General features: G+C 43.4%; 1 protein-coding gene across 4 annotated transcripts in view; it reads left to right on the top strand.

Annotated features, from left to right (window-relative positions):
* Nucleotides 1-18876, top strand: part of EXOC3L4 (exocyst complex component 3 like 4) — a 103288-nt gene that overhangs the window by 67851 nt on the left and 16561 nt on the right. For all 4 annotated transcript variants that reach the window (XM_073349721.1, XM_073349719.1, XM_073349720.1 and 1 more), the window contains 6 exons: nt 2726-4208; nt 8366-9017; nt 12281-12398; nt 14896-15018; nt 16328-16428; nt 18551-18646. In XM_073349721.1, the coding sequence (XP_073205822.1) occupies nt 2807-4208; nt 8366-9017; nt 12281-12398; nt 14896-15018; nt 16328-16428; nt 18551-18646 (2492 nt within the window). In that variant the 5' untranslated portion in view covers nt 2726-2806. The remainder of the gene's footprint in view (nt 1-2725; nt 4209-8365; nt 9018-12280; nt 12399-14895; nt 15019-16327; nt 16429-18550; nt 18647-18876) is intronic.

An 18876-nucleotide genomic window follows, 5' to 3' on the forward strand; every position in this document is an offset into this window, starting at 1 on the left:
GCCAGAGACTTGAGGTCCTAGGCATTCACATCACAGCCCGGCCTGTCTCCCAGAGGCAGTGGCAGCACTATCTGCACGGAGGAGGCAACTAGGGACCTTCCCAGGCTGGGTAGTGGGGCATTCAGAGCATTAAATGGGCTTTGGTAATCATCCAGATACAGAAGTCAAACCTCCTTTGAGAAAGCTGGGGAGGCACTGTGCCCCAAGGGGGCATCACAGGGGCATGGTGTCTTGCTCTTGCACCAGGGCTTCCTCAGCGCAAGACTTAAAAAAAAAAAAAAAATCACAATTTAGCTCTCTACCATAAAGAGAAATGAGATGAAATGGCTCTGAAAAAGATGTCAGCAGCTGGCTCGTTGCCTGCACTTGGGCTCCTAACATTAGCAATTGTGGGCAACTGGTTTTAAATGCTTCTAGTGTAGATAAGGCCTGTGAGACCAAAAAACAAAAATAAAAAAATCCAATCAATCAGCAAGCTGTTCCCAGGCTGGCCTTGGTTTGTTTGACTTTGAATTGCTTTCAGATAGTGTGTGCTATATAAAAGTTCATTGCATTTTGTAGCCTCTGCAGAACTGTAACCATGACAATTCAGAGCACAGAAACCATTATGCTTTGATTTCTTATTTAAGGAACTAGAGGTGAAAACTGAGGCTTTTCAGTGTGCTTTAGTCACTGCTATGTGATGTCTGTAACTGACCATCCACATCGCGAGCCACATTCCAATGTTGAATGTCTGCAGATCTCTGTGCATCAACAAGGCAGCAGCAACCAAGCTCAAAACTAACATGTCTGGGTTATAGGCTGTGAATGCGCAGATCTGGCTAATGCATAGATCTGCCCTAAATTGCTTTAAACTCAGCTGGAGGGGGAAACCAATGGTACCAGTTTAGGTACTGAGAGTGCATGGCATACCTGAAAGTATGCAAGAGGGCTGCACTCAGGAATTGAACTGGGGCCCTCTAGACCTAAGAGCATGCATGTGCACAACTTGTGCTAAAGAGCCAGGCTCTGAAGGTAGGGGTATGGGACCCAAGAACCTCTTAATGCCAAGTGGCAAGGGGTGCAGAAAGGTTACAGGAATCACCTAATTCTCGTCTGTACGTTCTGGTTCACCAAGAATGTCATGTGAAGTCTTAAATGAAAGCTGGTGTCACACTGGCCATCAATATCTTTAAAAAGAAAAGCAGTACTTGTGGCTCCTTAGAGACTAACCAATTTATTTGAGCATAAGCTTTCGTGAGCTACAGCTCACTTCATCGGATAAGTGAGCTGTAGCTCACGAAAGCTTATGCTCAAATAAATTGGTTAGTCTCTAAGGTGCCACAAATACTCCTTTTCTTTTTGCGAATACAGACTAACACGGCTGTTACTCTGAAACCCATCAATATCTTTGTGACATGGGTATGTACAGATACTCTGTAAGGAGTTGTGCGTATATGCAGAAAATATGTTTTTAAAGTCTGTATCAAGGTATTAGTCAACAGGAAAAGTGACAAACAGGTTGTCTGTCAGACAGGAGTTGCCTATCCATTTACATGTAAACTGAGTATTGTTTCATTCACAGTGGGTCCCCTATCACCAGTCTGAACTGAATGCAAATGAAGGATTGTAAGAAAGAACCTTAGATATAATCTAACAGGAAATGAAGCACAACGGGGAAGAAGAGAGCTTTATCTGGAGGTGCATAGCAAAAGTTTGCTTAGGTATATTGGGGATGAGAGGAAACAAAGGCCCCTTTCACTGCGGGAGTATAAGGGCTGCCATCAGGGATTGAAGTGCTCTTGCTTCGTGAAACAGGAGTCTCAGCCAGGCTTGGTTGAAAACTCTGGAGAGAACTTTGGGTGAGATACACTTCTTTAGACAGGAGGGTAACTTGGCAGTTAAGGTTATTATCTAGAAAGCCTGTTATGATTTTGTTTTTATGTGTCACCATTTGTTTTCATATTCTTACTCACTATCACTTGAATCTCTAGTCTCTGATAGGTTTCAGAGTAGCAGCCGTGTTAGTCTGTATTCGCAAAAAGAAAAGGAGTACTTGTGGCACCTTAGAGACTAACAAATTTATTTGAGCATAAGCTTTCGTGAGCTACAGCTCACTTCATCGGATGCAACGAAAGCTTATGCTCAAATAAATTTGTTAGTCTCTAAGGTGCCACAAGTACTCCTTTTCTTTTTAGTCTCTGATAATAAACTTATTCTTGTTTTCACTATAAATACATGTGTGCTGTGGTGGTAAACAAAGACCTGGTCCAGAGTTGTTTCTTACAAGCTCGTGTGTCCTGTTCCTTTGGGAGCAGCAGGCCTCACTCTAAATTCTGTGAGAGTTTAGTGGACAAGGGGCAGGGAACGCTCGGAGTATTTGGAGGTCGGTGTGTACCTATCTCTACTTGTACAGAGAGGGAGCAGTCTGTGGAGGCCTGAAAGGCCATGCTCATGCTGCCAGGGGCTCTTGTTTTCAGGGACCTGATCCACAGCAGGCATAGACAAGACTGCTTCATGTGCAGGGCAGGTGGTTGTGAGGTGCCTCACAACTCTGGTTATGCTGGGGTGCAACAAAGGCTATTACAGACTTGCCTCCTCTGTCAATTCCACAAAGTGGGGGATACAGAGAGTTGCTGCCTAAGGGTGACTCAAGAGACACAGTAATATCCCAGCATTACATAGATCCCATGTAAGTCTTACTGCTTAATTCTGCTCTTGTCTGTTTTTTTTTGTGTTTAACTAGTTACTCCTCCTCCTTCCAAAAACCAGTTATTGCAAAGGTGAGATAGATGAAAATAAGGCGATACCTGAGCTCAATGAGAAAATGGCATCTCCAGCAGAACCAGCAACCCCAGTAAAAAGCATTGAGGATGAAGGAACTGATTCTGTTTCTGAACTGAATAGCTCGCCCTTGAACAATCTGGGGGCAAAGAGCCCCGAAAGTGTTTTCAAAAGAATGTTAAGCTTCAGGAGAAGTGAACGAAGTCCAGCCAAAGACAAAGATGAAAATAAGGAGATACCTGAGCGCAGTGAAAAAATGGCATCTCCAGCAGAACCAGCATCCCCAGTAAAAAGCATTGAGGATGAAGGAACTGATTCTGTTTCTGAACTCAATAGCTCACCCTTGAACAATCTGGGGGCAAAGAGCCCCGAAAGTGTTTTCAAAAGAATGTTAAGCTTCAGGAGAAGTAAACGAAGTCCAGCCAAAGACAAAGATGAAAATAAGGAGATACCTGAGCGCAGTGAAAAAGTGGCATCTCCAGCAGAACCAGCATCCCCAGTAAAAAGCATTGAGGATGAAGGAACTGATTCTGTTTCTGAACTCAATAGCTCACCCTTGAACAAGCAGGAAGCAAAGAGCCCCGAAAATGCTCTCAATAGATTCTTAAGTTTCAGGAGAAGTAAACGAAGTCCAGCCAAAGACAAAGATGAAAATAAGGAGATACCTGAGCGCAGTGAAAAAATGGCATCTCCAGCAGAACCAGCATCCCCAGTAAAAAGCATTGAGGATGAAGGAACTGATTCTGTTTCTGAACTCAATAGCTCACCCTTGAACAAGCAGGAAGCAAAGAGCCCCGAAAATGCTCTCAATAGATTCTTAAGTTTCAGGAGAAGTAAACGAAGTCCAGCCAAAGACAAAGATGAAAATAAGGAGATACCTGAGCGCAGTGAAAAAATGGCATCTCCAGCAGAACCAGCATCCCCAGTAAAAAGCATTGAGGATGAAGGAACTGATTCTGTTTCTGAACTCAATAGCTCGCCCTTGAACAATCTGGGGGCAAAGAGCCCCGAAAGTGTTTTCAAAAGAATGTTAAGCTTCAGGAGAAGTGAACGAAGTCCAGCCAAAGACAAAGATGAAAATAAGGAGATACCTGAGCGCAGTGAAAAAATGGCATCTCCAGCAGAACCAGCATCCCCAGTAAAAAGCATTGAGGATGAAGGAACTGATTCTGTTTCTGAACTGAATAGCTCGCCCTTGAACAAGCAGGAGGCAAAGAGCCCCGAAAGTGCTCTCAATAGAATCTTAAGCTTCAAGAGAAGTAAACCAAGTCAGGCCAAAGACAAAGCAAGTGAAGACTCTGGCACCCTGAGAAGAAACAAAGATTTTACACCGAAAGGCTTAAAAAAAAAAGAGGGCAGCAGTGCTAAAAATATGACCAACACCAGTGTGGACAAGAGTGGGGAGAATATGGGGGCAGAGTCCATTCAACGAGAACCTCTCTCAGGTAAGAGGTGAAATATAACCCACTGTAAAAACACTTGCTAGGATTCTAATAACATTCAATCAAAGTAGACTCTGCAAGGCCCCGCGCACAATAGAGCATTGAATGAAATGGACTTGCCTGGGTAGAGAATAGTCTGATCCCTTGCAAGGTCTTCTTGGAGTCTTTAAAGGTTGAGCACAGAGGACAGGTCTCCCAGATACCAAGGGAGACCCCATGAATGGGATGTTCTGTGGCTCCCTCAGATGTTACTTTATTAGCATTGAAGGATCCTCAAAAGGGACACTTGTCTTGATACATCCCTTTAATTTGCTATTTATTACAGTAATGCTGCTTCACTTTCTTTTTCAGGCCAGGTCATAAGGATGTGCACTCACATGGGCCATGTCTACACTAGAAAAATGGGTCTATGGTAACTGACGTTTACCTAATCATATCTCTTTCCTAGAGTGGACTCATAGCACCGCCTTTCAATCTGACTAAGCAACACGTCTAACTGCTTAGCCAAGGGAAAAGCATCACAGTGTTTCCGCTTAGGAAAAAGGTGGAGATGAATTAATACACCCTGACCTAACCTCAACCCACATTTCTAATCTAGGCAAGATCCAGAGGCCATTGTTGATGGCACTATATGGACTGGTTAGAAGGGCTGTGTCCCAACTGTGACATCTGTTCCGGTGAAGATGCTTAAACTGCTTCACCTTGTTACAGTGTGAGCTTTGTAAAATGGATGTAAGCCCATCTTGTCAGCTTTGCATACCTCATGGCCTAGATTCACAGATCATGCCCAGAAGGCACCATTATGATAATCTAGGCTCCCCTCCTGCATAAACTTGTGTCGTATTTCACCAGTAATCCCTGCACTGAATTCAATTACTTGTGTCTGAATTAGAGCATCTCCTTTAGAAAGACACCCAATCTTGATTTAAAGATTACAAGTGATGGAGAATCTCCCACACTCAGTGGTAAGCTGTTCCAGTGGTTAATCACCCTCATTGTTTTAAAAAAGTTGGTTTTATTGCCAGTTTGAATTTGTCAACCTTCTGTTTTCCCAGCCATTCAATGTGTTGGGCCTTTGGCTGCTAGTTTAATGAGCCATTTAGTATCAGATCTCTCTTTCCTGCCTAGGTACTTACAGTGACCAAATTGCTTCAAACTTTCTCTTTGATAAACTGACTAGACTGAACTCCCTTAGCCACATCACCACACCCAGAGCGCCTGTTTAGTGGGCTCAAATTCCCAGTGACCTCTGGGAGCTGGAAGGTGCTCCAGAATAGGAGTCTCTCACACAGCAGCAAGGATCTCTGCTGTCACACCACTGCTGCATCCAGAAAGGCAGTTTTGTACGCTCTCTATGTCTGGTTAGCAAGTGAAATAAGACTAATGAGCTGTAGTTCTTGCTGCGATAGTGGGAAATGGAAAATTTAATTGGGATCAGCCCCTTTTCGGACTCTAGTGTTCCACGATTATCATAGTCCAAATGGTGCATCACCCAACAAAATTTTGGTTCAAATTATTACTGGCAAACTACCCTCACTCCTATCATAGAATCATAGAATCATAGAATCATAGAATATCAGGGTTGGAAGGGACCCCAGAAGGTCATCTAGTCCAACCCCCTGCTCAAAGCAGGACCAATTCCCAGTTAAATCATCCCAGCCAGGGCTTTGTCAAGCCTGACCTTAAAAACCTCTAAGGAAGGAGATTCTACCACCTCCCTAGGTAACGCATTCCAGTGTTTCACCACCCTCTTAGTGAAAAAGTTTTTCCTAATATCCAATCTAAACCTCCCCCACTGCAACTTGAGACCATTACTCCTCGTTCTGTCATCTGCTACCATTGCGAACAGTCTAGATCCATCCTCTTTGGAACCCCCTTTCAGGTAGTTGAAAGCAGCTATCAAATCCCCCCTCATTCTTCTCTTCTGCAGGCTAAACAATCCCAGCTCCCTCAGCCTCTCCTCATAACTCATGTGTTCCAGTCCCCTAATCATTTTTGTTGCCCTTCGCTGGACTCTCTCCAATTTATCCACATCCTTCTTGAAGTGTGGGGCCCAAAACTGGACACAGTACTCCAGATGAGGCCTCACCAATGTCGAATAGAGGGGAACGATCACGTCCCTCGATCTGCTCGCTATGCCCCTACTTATACATCCCAAAATGCCATTGGCCTTCTTGGCAACAAGGGCACACTGCTGACTCATATCCAGCTTCTCGTCCACTGTCACCCCTAGGTCCTTTTCCGCAGAACTGCTGCCTAGCCATTCGGTCCCTAGTCTGTAGCTGTGCATTGGGTTCTTCCGTCCTAAGTGCAGGACCCTGCACTTATCCTTATTGAACCTCATCAGATTCCTTTTGGCCCAATCTTCCAATTGGTCTAGGTCCTTCTGTATCCTATCCCTCCCCTCCAGTGTATCTACCACTCCTCCCAGTTTAGTATCATCCGCAAATTTGCTGAGAGTGCAATCCACACCATCCTCCAGATCATTTATGAAGATATTGAATAAAACCGGCCCCAGGACCGACCCTTGGGGCACTCCACTTGATACCGGCTGCCAACTAGACATGGAGCCATTGATCACTACCCGTTGAGCCCGACAATTTAGTCAGCTTTCTACCCACCTTATAGTGCATTCATCCAGCCCATACTTCCTTAACTTGCTGACAAGAATACTATGGGAGACCGTGTCAAAAGCTTTGCTAAAGTCAAGAAACAATACATCCACTGCTTTCCCTTCATCCACAGAACCAGTAATCTCATCATAAAAGGCGATTAGATTAGTCAGGCATGACCTTCCCTTGGTGAATCCATGCTGGCTGTTCCTGATCACTTTCCTCTCATGCAAGTGCTTCAGGATTGATTCTTTGAGGACCTGCTCCATGATTTTTCCAGGGACTGAGGTGAGGCTGACTGGCCTGTAGTTCCCAGGATCTTCCTTCTTCCCTTTTTTAAAGATTGGCACTACATTATGGCATGGTGTGATACAATGCTGGCTGTTTGTGGTCCCTTAGAACTGTATTTTGAAGGCACTTTTATCATCGTTTTTCAAAATCTGCACAGTTGATAATTCAGCTGAGTGGGAGTGTAAAAGAAGGCACCCACTCCTAAAGTGACTGGAGACTGAGAATGAAAGGTACATGGATTTCCCCCATCCCTCCCAGACTGGATAACAGCATACACTACTTGGAAACCAGGGTTACAGCGAAGTCAGTACCTAGTAGTTATGTGCAGGTCTGTAAAATGACTGGGTCAGGCCAGCCACAGTGGGACTCCTTTGGCTTCAAGGAAATTACAGTGGGGATGAGTCAGAGCCATTCTTTGAGATCTTTTTAGTAGACTCATGCAAATATTATTATTTCTATTACAATAGCACATAGGGGCCTCAACTGAGATCAGGGCTCCATTGTACGAGGCATTGTATAAACATAAATAGGAGAACACTTGCCCAGAAAAAAGTTACAATTTGCCCCAAGTCACAAGCATAGCAGTCGGAGGGCTGGGAGACAGGGATTAATCCCAGCTCTCAGTCCAGGGCTCTCTCCAGTAGATCTTGCCTCCTCGGATGACTTGATGCAGTGGTCTTATGTTCAGTCTGAAATCTGTGCAGCCAGACTGGTTTACAGTGGCCACAATAGAACAATGGCCATAGGAACAATGCCATATGATGCATATTTGCTTTAAAATACAGAGTACAAACCAGAAATATCACACAAATAAGATCTCCAGCCTGAAATATATTTAAGCAGAGATAGGCTTGTGCCGCCAGACTCAGGTTTAGACTCCAGCCTAAGCATCTACACTGCAATTTCGTAGCCCCGCAGCCCCGCGAGCCTGAGCCAGCTGATCTGGGCCAGCTGCGGGTCTTTCATTGCAGTGTAGACATACCCTGAGAGACATGGCTCTGATATTTCAGTGATTTCATCTGAACGGTATTTCTCCTCTATGTCAAACAGGAGTTAAGGAGATTAAAGGTGACCTGTCACATACGTGCAGCTGGAATGCCACTCTTCATGCAGGATGCAGTAGAGAGACAAAGCAGCCCCGCAGTCGTGACTCAGACACTGGTCTCTCCTGTGGTCTTTACTGTTGTAATAGGCACATTAAATATCTAAAAGTAAACTCATAATCTGCTCTCTCCCCAACCCATGTTCTCTTTGCAGTCATGGAAATAAATGAACTTATTCAGAAAAAGCAACTTTTGGAGACATTTGCAAGCATCAGGTGTTTGGAGAATGAAATTATAACTGAAAAAGAGGCCAAGAAATATGAAGACAATCCTACAGAATATGTCCGGAAAGCCAAGGATGTGGATTTGCTTTGTAACTCTGTTGCTAACTCAATCAAATCCATTGTGGAGGAAACACTTGATCAGTCCAATATAGATGAACGATTGTTGACTTCTATGGTGACCTTAATCTCCAAGGAAGAAGAAGCTCATGCTGATGTACAGATTCCTGGCTCTTCAGAATCGGACTGCGTTGGCAGACCCAGAAAATGGCGAGACGTGTGGAAGGAAGCTGTCAGAGGGAGTGCTGAAAAAAGAGTCTGTAATGTGCCTATTTCATTGAAAGAGGACAACGATTCTTGGCTCGCTATCCATTTAGGGTTCCTCAGAAAATATGTTAGTGAAGATTTATTGAAAATCAAGCGGTCAGTACAAAAGTGTTACCCAGATGACTATAAAGTTTGTGGAAGATACGTGGAGTCCTTTCATAGTGCCATTTCTTCACATCTGCAGCGACTCTTGCAGAGACCCTTGGAATTTAATGAACTTTACGCATTACTTGATTGGGTTGTTAACACATACTATAGGTAAGCTACTATTCCCCATGCCAACTGTCTCTCCTCCAAATAGTAATTTAGCTCTGAATATCTACAAGGCACTTCAAGACACTTAGTTATTCTTGGGTTCCCATGTGAATAAGACAGATGCAACCACTTGAACTATAACGGCAGGTACCAATCTGATCAAGGATGGAGGCAAAGGCTTGTGCGTAAAATGCTTACCACATGCATCCACTGTACATTTAGATTGCCTTGTTTCTCTTAGTCACTGACTTGCAGTGCTCACGATACCCATAAGTTCCACTTGCCAATGTTATATTTCAGCTCTAAGAAAGCTCAGTTCCCCCCCATGGAAACATTTTGCGAAGCGCAGCCTCTATTAGCAGATCTTTCCAGCCGTAGTGCGTGGAGCGTGGAGGAGCTGCACCTGTTTAAGTTGTGATGCGGGTTGGAAAGAATCCACACGGCCACCTGTCCCTATTGATAGGGTGACCATACATCCCCGTTTGGCCGGGACCGTCCCTTTTTTAAGCCCTGTCCCAGTCGTCCCGACTTTTTTGGCAAAAGAGGCATTTGTCCCATTTGCTCTTGCCAACTTGATCAGTTAGCAAGAGCAAGTAGGACAAATGCCCACTTTTGTCGAAAAGTGGGGTACAGAGGAACATGCGGGGGTGGAGGCGAGTGGTGACACCAACCCTGGGCAGGAGGAGAGGAAGGGTTTGGGCGGGGGGGAGGCAGGGCTCGGGGAAGCAGCGACACCAACCCCACCGGGGAAGGGAGCTCAGGTGATCAGCTCTCGCCAGCCCCACCACATGGCGGGAGGGAGGGCTCAGGCTAGCCCCATGCGGTGTCCTATTTTCCCTTTGGGAAATATGGTCATCCTACCTGATGGCCACCACCTGAGCATGGCTATGTGGGACGCCACTAGATGGCATTAGCCCAAAGGAAAAGAGGAATTGGCTCAAATAAATAACTTTAGAGGTGTGGGGTCTCAGCACCTCTAAAAATTATTTCCAGTACAGTAGTAACCCAAATGTGCTTGGTGGTATACAGAGTACAGATACGTAAGATGACATTGGGGCTGGGACTAGCAGCTTACTGGGTCTAAGGGCTTGTTCACATGGTGCAGCAATGTGCACTACAGGGGAGCGATGTCTACAACGCACCTACATGTTGTGCGACAAACTGGCCCACGTGGACCTCACTGGTACACACTAAAAAGTTCTGTTTCAATGTTAACACACAGGAGGGAACTTTTAGTGAGTCCCAGCAGGGTCCACATGTCTAGTTGGTGCACAAGACATTGGCGCACTTTAGAAGTCACACCTTTCTAGTGCGCATTGCTGCTCCATGTAGATAAGCCCTACAAAGACAATAGAAATACATGAAGGGTGGAGGGAAAAGGATACAATATACAAGTCAGCTGGACTTGTTTATGATATGCTGGTTTATATGGATTCTCTACCTACCCGTTAGTGGCTGGCTAATTTCACAGAGGCATCACTGCAGATGAGGGTGGGTCTTAAAGGGGAACCTGAATAAGGAGAGGGCAGGCCAACCAGCACATTCCAATGACACAGAAGTAAACACAAAAGCAGTTGCAAAAGAGGTGAATAGATTGGGCCACATATATATAAGTGCTTAACTGTTGATTGAGGAGCTTAGCTTTATGCTTCCCTGTTTGAAAATGGTGATTTAAATTTCATTTTATATGAAGTTGTTTACTTAAACTGACGTCATCAACTTGAAATCTAGCCATAAGTTTCGAGCACTTTCAGATACTACATCTGCCTGAGTCCCCTTCCCAGTTTTTGTGAGTTTACAATTGCATTTTTCTTATTTTAAGAAATATTTTCCCTCTCGTTACTGTGTGTGTAAAACCCACATAAACAGAGGAATCTGATTACACAGAAGGGAGATTGAAGCTGATTATGCCAAACATCCTGTCAAAATAAACTAAAGCAAACAAACTAAAAATCAAAAAGCAAAATACATTTCTCTTTCATATACAGTCATCTGCGTCTTTACTTGCAACAGCAGTGGGTAAAAAAAATTCAGACAGAAAGGTGCTGTCTAACTTGGGTGTACTTTTAAATGAATGACACATTCATGCAGCATGCTGGAGTACACACTATTTGTACAGCTAATGACATCTTATACATTCCCAACCCACAAATTTGGCCAGATGACAGGGCAATACTACTAACTCTTTCCTAATAAGCTCTCTCTGCATTAGCCTGCCAGAATCCAGACTTGATACAGTGCAGTTTTCATTCAACTTAAATCTGATCTTGCACTCTGTACTCAGACCTAATTGCAATTTATGGGAGTTTTGAGTACAAGATAAGGCCCCTTACGAGATGCTGTCATTGCAGCTGTCTTCCAGATATAGCTCTACCGAACAGTTAGTAATTCATGTTCCACATTCAAGGAGGTTACAAACATTTTCTCTTCCTTCTCATCCCATATTTAGAAGACAGAGTTGTAAACTGATTTTGCTTGTGCAGAGTATGGATGGGTTGGTGGATAGCACATGCGAATATTGTACAATATTGAATCATAATGGCACCTAATAATGGATTTTTTGCTATTGAGTAAGCAACACATCTGTTTCTACCCCAAAGTGGTACTTTACCTTCCCACTAATCAGCTGCCATGTATTGCATGGTAACTCATGGGAGAAATGAGTCGTAAAGGAAAAGTAGTTTATCAATTCAATGCCCTTTAAAGTCAGTCTCTAGTTCAGCATCCACCCACTTCTTCCCTATGCAAGGAAATGTTTCTCAAGTCCAAACTTGTTTGTACCTTTGCATGATTTCCAGACACTGCCCTTCAGAATATCACCCAGATGACCTGAGCAGTGATCTTTCATTGTTATCTTCACAAGGAAATAGAGACATAGCGTGACCAGCTAACGCCAAAGAAAACAAACAAAAAAAAACCAATGTTACTGGAACAAGCTCTAGAAAAATCCTAACAACACATTGTTAAATGAATCAGTTTCATGGGTTTTATTTATTTTAAGAAAATAACTTTTCATGTCCAAGCAACACCGGGGGTTTCATGCTTTCTAAACTAGGCTGAAACCTAGCCTTCAGAATCACTACGAGTTTGAGGAATTACAATTTCAAAGCGAGGAATGATTTCCTTGTTAAAGCTTGAAAGCACGCCACATAGTTTAAGCTTTAAGTAAATTTCATACAAGATGATAATTATGTAGCTCATGCAATATGACTATTCCATGTACTTACTCTCCAAGACAACCTAATGTGTTCATTTGAATTTTGTAGCAAAACTCTCCTGGGACACCCTGATCTCCAAGCAGAGGTAAAGACTGAGAATCTCCCTCAGTTGTTACCATCAGAAACTTGGGATAAACTGAAAAAGGACTACATGGATTCTCTAGAGGTAAGACTTTGGGCCCTGTTGTCTGGCTTATACAGGAGCAAATAATTCCAGCCTCCTACATAGAATATTCAGATGTCTCCACAGGGGAACACTCACCACCAGGGCTGCCTAGTGGTCGGGGGGAGTACAGCAGGTTGTCTCCTTCCCTGTTGTGCCCCCTTGTCAGTTATAGCTGTCTCTTGTAGGGCTGTCCCTTCTTTTGAGGCTCAGCCCTCCGGCTGGGTCACACGTCTCAGTCCAACCCTTTCGGGGTATACCAGAAAAAAGTCTGATCACACGGAAGTCTTTCAGCACCTGCATGGGCTTCAGGGCCTTCCCCAGCTGGATTCTTCACCAAAGTAAAGGCTCCTATTGATGTCCCGTTTTTTGAAGTTGGTAGGAGAGTCCGGGCCCACCATCGCCACTGGACTCCTATCCAGGGCCCAGTGGTGGGCAGCTAAGTTTTGCACCTTGAGGTGCTAAGCAGCTGCCTCCATGAATCACTTCCTACATAAATCTCCCTTTTCTCCATGGGATAAATTAATGAATGGCAAATAACGTTTTTGACCTTTACAATCCATCATCAGTCTCTCCTTTGCGGGCTTTGTCAGATCTACATTGCCAGGTCTCAGGGAGCGAGAGCTTCTAGGCAGCACTTCTCTTACAGGATTTGATGCTGCAATAAGCTGAGCATCCTTGACTCCTATTGATATGGGGCACTCAGCACCAGGCAGAACCTGGCCTTAAATGAACAGAAAGAGGAAATGGAAGTGTGCTGTCTAAATGTACTGCTTGATTCCGATCTATTACACTGATGTGAACGCAGAGTAACTCCAGTGAAGTCATACATTATACAGACACAGGGACAATTCACAACCATACCTAGCCAAGTTTAAGAGAAACCCCCTAGAAAATAATAGATTAATTTAAATGAGATATTTCAAAAATATGATCAGTGGAGGTTGCTTATTTATGTTTTTTAAAATTCCACTTGTGCTTTGAACTTATCGCAGTGACAAGCTTCATTACAGACTGATCAACTCTACCAGGTCTATGCGACAAAGTTTTGCTGGCATACCTGTGTTGGTCAGGGGTGTAAAAAATTCACACCCTTAACCAATATAGCTATGCCAGCACCTTCCCTTCTTGTGTAGATGCAACTATGCCAGCCCAAGGGTCCTTTTTCCAGTATAGTTTGTGTCATTTGGGAAGGTGGTGTAAGTGCACCAGCAAAAGATCACCTTATGCCAGTGTAAGCTGTATCTCCACCACTAGGGGGCACTGCTGGTATAGCTGTATCAGTGTAACTGCAAAGCCTGTCTAGCGTAGGCTAGCCCTAAAGTGGAAATTCTTGAGACAGTTGCGCCTATTTTGCTCAGTCAGGTATCTTGGCTCACTTGGTGTGTAGGGCTCCCTAGCATGTCAGAATGTGAAATGCTTTTGAAACTAACATTTGGGGACCAGATTCTGATGTCTTTCCACTCAACAGGATCTTAATTGATCAGTGTGCCCGACTGACTTCAGTGGGACTGCTTACGGAACAAGGCATTATTCAGGACGAGTCAGGGCATCAGGATGTGGCTTTTTATGATTAAAATCAGCATTTCCAACCCTTTCTCCTATGGACTGTTTTGTTTCACCAGCAGCAGGAGGACAGATTTAATATTCAGGAAGCAGAATTTGGTCCAGTCCTCCCAGTGTCAAACCAGAGTAACTCAAATTTTAATGCCAGAAGGGACTGTTAGATCATCTAGTCTGACTTCTTGCATAATACAGGCCATAGAATTTCACCAAGTTGATCCCACATCAAGCCTATAACTTGCAGTTGAGTATATCTTGTACAAAGACATCCAGTCTTGATCCATAGACTAAGTGATGGAGAATCTACCACAGCCCCAAGTAAACCGTTCCAGTGATTAATTGCCTTCACTGCAGAAAATCTGTATCTTCTTTCTAATTAGTGGAGTGATTTCAGATTGAGTGTAACTGAGTGCCGAATATGATCCTTGAACGGTAACGGTCTCCTGATTTCCATTGGGGTTCTATAAAGATGGTAAAGGGTTTGAACATAGGATTTTTTTTTTTTTGCACATCAGTTTTATACAGGTGACTAATAGCTAAACGTGGCACACCAGCTAGGTGCCTGTGATTTGTAGGATGGTAAGAAAAATTTGCTTTGTAGTGAATATTCCGGGTCTCAATTGCTGCCCCCACATAAAAGTCAGCAGGAGGGAGAGATTGTACCTCCCTTACTCCCACTGGTAAGCATGAGTCTCATGAACAGCAGCCAAAAGCACCCATTCTGGGAGTGAGCACTCACCCCCATGAGCAATGGTGGCAAGGTCTAGCGCCAGGAACGTCTGCTGCAGAGTAATGCGTGAACCTTTCCAAGCTCCTCTTGCACGATGCTTTCCCAGGATATGCACTACACAGTGTCTGTTTATTAACCTCTGTTTGTTTTATTAATGCTGATCTGTAGTTTTCCATCCCTCTCCCCTCACTCCCCTTTAACATTTAGGAGAAAATAAAGCGCTATTTGGATAACATTCTGAAGCTGGAGACCACAAAAAAGTGGGAGGAAAATCAGCCAGAAACCTCGCAAACCGAGTACGACTCGTCGCTGTCCTTGGATATTCAAATGGTATTTGATGAGCTTGTATAAAGTACATTATTAAATATTCCATTCTGGTATGTAGGTGCTGCCTCCTGTGTTAGTCACACACTCGCAGAATACATTAGGAAGGGAAAAAATGCCGTTTATTACACCTTTTAGTTCTACCCCTCGCCTCTTAGCTGCAAATTAAACCTGCTGTCAGTTGTGTCACAGACATAATGGGCAACTGATTTTAGAGTCTTTAAATCTCTTTGATTAGAATTTTTTTTAAATGGTTTGTTAGAAAAGCCTCTCCATTGAAAGAGCTACTTTGTTCCAGGGCTGCTGCAACCTCTGAAATGCTGCTGGTGGAGTGACAGCCACTCCAATTTAAACAGTATGAAAAAACAAAAGCTCCTACTAGCTTCAGGGGCTGCAGGATAATAAAGCCAGGAGGGTTTGGGATTCATTTTCATGACTTTCAAAGGGTTGAATCATTTCAATTAAATAATACTAGGGAGGAAAATACCAAAGATTTTTATTCTATTGCCATGACTCACTTTTCATAGAAGAATATTGCACATTTTTGATAACCAGAAAGACAGATTTGAATGGGATTAGCAGATGGGTAGGATGTCATGGACGGCATTTGAGCAATACTGTAGCTTGTCTAACTTTCCAGACACAGCTAAAGTTGTGTGACTAGGAATTAGGATGGACCATGGGGTTGGGGGAAGAGGAGGAGAAAGGGGCCGGAAGATAGAGAGAATGAATTACAATAGTCAGTACAGGAAGTGATTCAAGTACAATAAGGATTTTGGAGTTAAAAAGGCGCTGACCTGCTCTCAGTACAGCTTGCGTGAGCTGGGGTCAAGGCAGTTTCAAGCCACTTTTGTGGCTGCCTGATCACTACTCTGACTCTTAAGTTAGAGCTCTATAGCTGCCCTCCACCAGCTGGAAGAGAGGAAACCTCCCACTGATCCATGCACATCTCCCCAGTGTTCAGACCAGCTACTCATGCTGGGTGCTGGGCAGAGAACTGGGCTTTAAACAAGGGCTCCGAAGAGAGAGATTTGCATCAAGGCATTTCAGGGCTGTTGATAATTCGTCTTGGGTTGCTTAGACAGCACGTTGAAACATCAGACATGAATTACCACACCGTAAATTCTTGGTCCAGTCTGGATTATTGTTTTAAAAAGAAAGTGCCAAAATAAGTCTGATAAATATTATGGGGCTCTCCCCCTAGATATGCAGATCACTGACATTAGTGCTGACCCAGCTTACACAAGTTAATTGGACAAAGGCTTTTCTGCTGTTCTTCTTCCATTCACTGGATTCTCATCTGACTCTTTTCTAGCTCATTGGACAGCATAAGAAGGGATCTGGCAAAATCTTGGAAAGTCTGGAAACTGTAACTCTTGAGATCAGCATAAGAGAACTGAGAGAATTCATACCAAGGTCACTGCGGCTTCTGGAAACACAGTCCTTCCAAAATGAGTATCCTGGTGCCAACGCTCAGTAGTAGTATCCATACTGTGGGCCAAACACTAGTACCGGGCTCGCATGTGCTTGTTTCTAGGAAAATTAGGATTCATATGAATTCTTGTGAGCCTGACAAATTTAACAGAGGATCTGAGAGATTTCCAAAACAATCAAATACACAATAGTAAACAGACAGATGGGAGCATGAGTCTCCCATACAGCATGTCTCCCATACATCTGGTGTCAGCTCTGTAAACAGGGATGGCTGAAAAGAGGTTTTCTATCTGTCAGTATTAACTGGATTTCCAGTTGTCTCTGTGGTATGTAAGTACTGGACAACAATTAAACACAGTACTGAGCATGCCCAAATAAGGGACACAGGCCTCAATCCTGCATTATTGAAACCAATGAGATCTTTGCCATTAACTTGAATGGGCCAAGGATCAGGCCCAGAATATGCACAACTCATTTCTAGCCTGACTTCTGAATCTCACTTAACTTCACTCTGTTCTAGCAGTAGAGATTGTTCTGCCCCTTAGTTGGAATTATGTACTTTCTGCATGGGAGTAGCCACTGGAATTATGGCTAAATGCCTATATTTTAATACCTCTGAGGTTCAGGTCCCTGTGTCATCTTTAGTTCTCCAGATCAGTGCTACTCAAAGTGGTGGTCCGCGGACTGGTGCCAGTCCACGAGCCATCGGCTGCCTGTCTGCGCGCACATTGGGGGAAAAAAATGCCGGTCCCCCACCCCAGATAGCTTGAGAAGCACGGCTCTAGATCATCCCATGGATTTGGGACACTCCCTGGAAAGATTTGGGTTCCATAGATGAAAAAGTTATTTCCTCATCTTGGGACAGGTCTAAACCTCCTACGGTCCATGGTTTGTTGTATTTAAGTATTCCCAGTTTTCAAAAATGAAGTTGAAAAAAGAGAAGGACCTTTCAGCATGAATCAACTCAAACAGAGACTAAAAATAATTGTGCATTAACTGGTGAAATTTAGCACCTCAGGAATGAGCCAGATGGGTAGTTTGCTATTAAGTATTTTACAAAATCAAGTGTGGAAGACTGAAAATTGCTTTTCTAATATGTGAAATTGTAGCATTTTGTGATGCATGACAGGTATTTAAAATATTTTAAAGACAATAATTACCCCTCAAAGTCTCATCTCTAATCTCCCAGTTACCATAGGGAAATCCTGGGGAGTTCACACCAGCAGTTTGTCTGAGATTTTTTTAAGAAGAACAGTATTTTGGTTTCACCATTAAAAGTGATTGAGCTAAGGATGTTCCTTTCCTTTTTATTTATTTTTTTAAAACTTCCTTCCTATAAACGGAATTCCAAAGGAAGATAAGCACCTGACTGAATAACTCACTGGAATGTACTCTCTAACGTATGCGTTTTCTTAGACAGCATACGCAAATGGAAGTTGTCAGTCTGAATAAGTCAATCTAAAACTAACAGAGCAATAAAACAAGAAAGAACGAAAGTAAAGTCTCCATGAGAGTGTGCATTGTGTGTCTCCTCCAAAAGTCTGTATGGACCTCAATGCAAAGTGGCTGCTTGTCTCTGTACATACCAGAATCCTTAAAGGTGCATTATATAGGAAATATAGACCTGATTCCCCCATATTTTGTCAGTGTGGTGTGATTGAGGTGTTTTGCCTTGCTCATATTTGGTTTCTGTTGTAAATGAGCCTTGAGCTAAAGCACTTTCTTGTGGGCTAAAGTAGGTATGCGTTATGCTGCTCCAAAAGCTACAGAAATGCTTTAAAAGCCCACTTATCAATGACATGTTTAATCACTCATAACTAAAGATCAGAATTTTCTCCAGTACCCTTTCATGGGGAAAAATTTCTGGAATCCATCCTGAGCTTTGCTGATTTCAGATTCAAGCAAGCACATAGCCAAACAATGATTATCTACGGTATATCTTCTTCTAACACACATGCACATGAGAACAGCATGGGCAAGCAGTGAATTTGTCTATTTATCCCCAAGTACATGCAGCAGGGTCACTCCAGCTCTGTTAGTTAAAGAGTTCATTAAGAACTCTACCCTGTTTTATTTACAATGACTTCTGAAATTTCTGTTGCAGATTCAGGAAGGCATTTGTGGAGTGGTACAAAGAGAGAGAGGATTTGTTGTTTGTGCCATATTTAGTAGCCTACGTTAACAGCTTCCGTGATCTGATGTAAGTCTGCATTTCCCTTATAACATCTTTATGATTTTTGGGTGGGTGGAGGTGGGGGAGGATGTCTGTTGGATCTTATTGTTTAGCAAAGAAAGAAGGAAAAAATTATGCCCCACCAGAGTCAATGGGCCAGAATCATCCTCAGTGTAACTGCAGGGCAACAATGGATTTATGCCAGGGATGGATTTGGATGAGTTACTCCAGATTTGTATAGCAGTGCTTATTTCCCA

The sequence above is a fragment of the Lepidochelys kempii genome, chromosome 6 (genome assembly GCF_965140265.1).
Source record: "Lepidochelys kempii isolate rLepKem1 chromosome 6, rLepKem1.hap2, whole genome shotgun sequence".
Classification (NCBI taxonomy): domain Eukaryota; kingdom Metazoa; phylum Chordata; order Testudines; family Cheloniidae; genus Lepidochelys; species Lepidochelys kempii.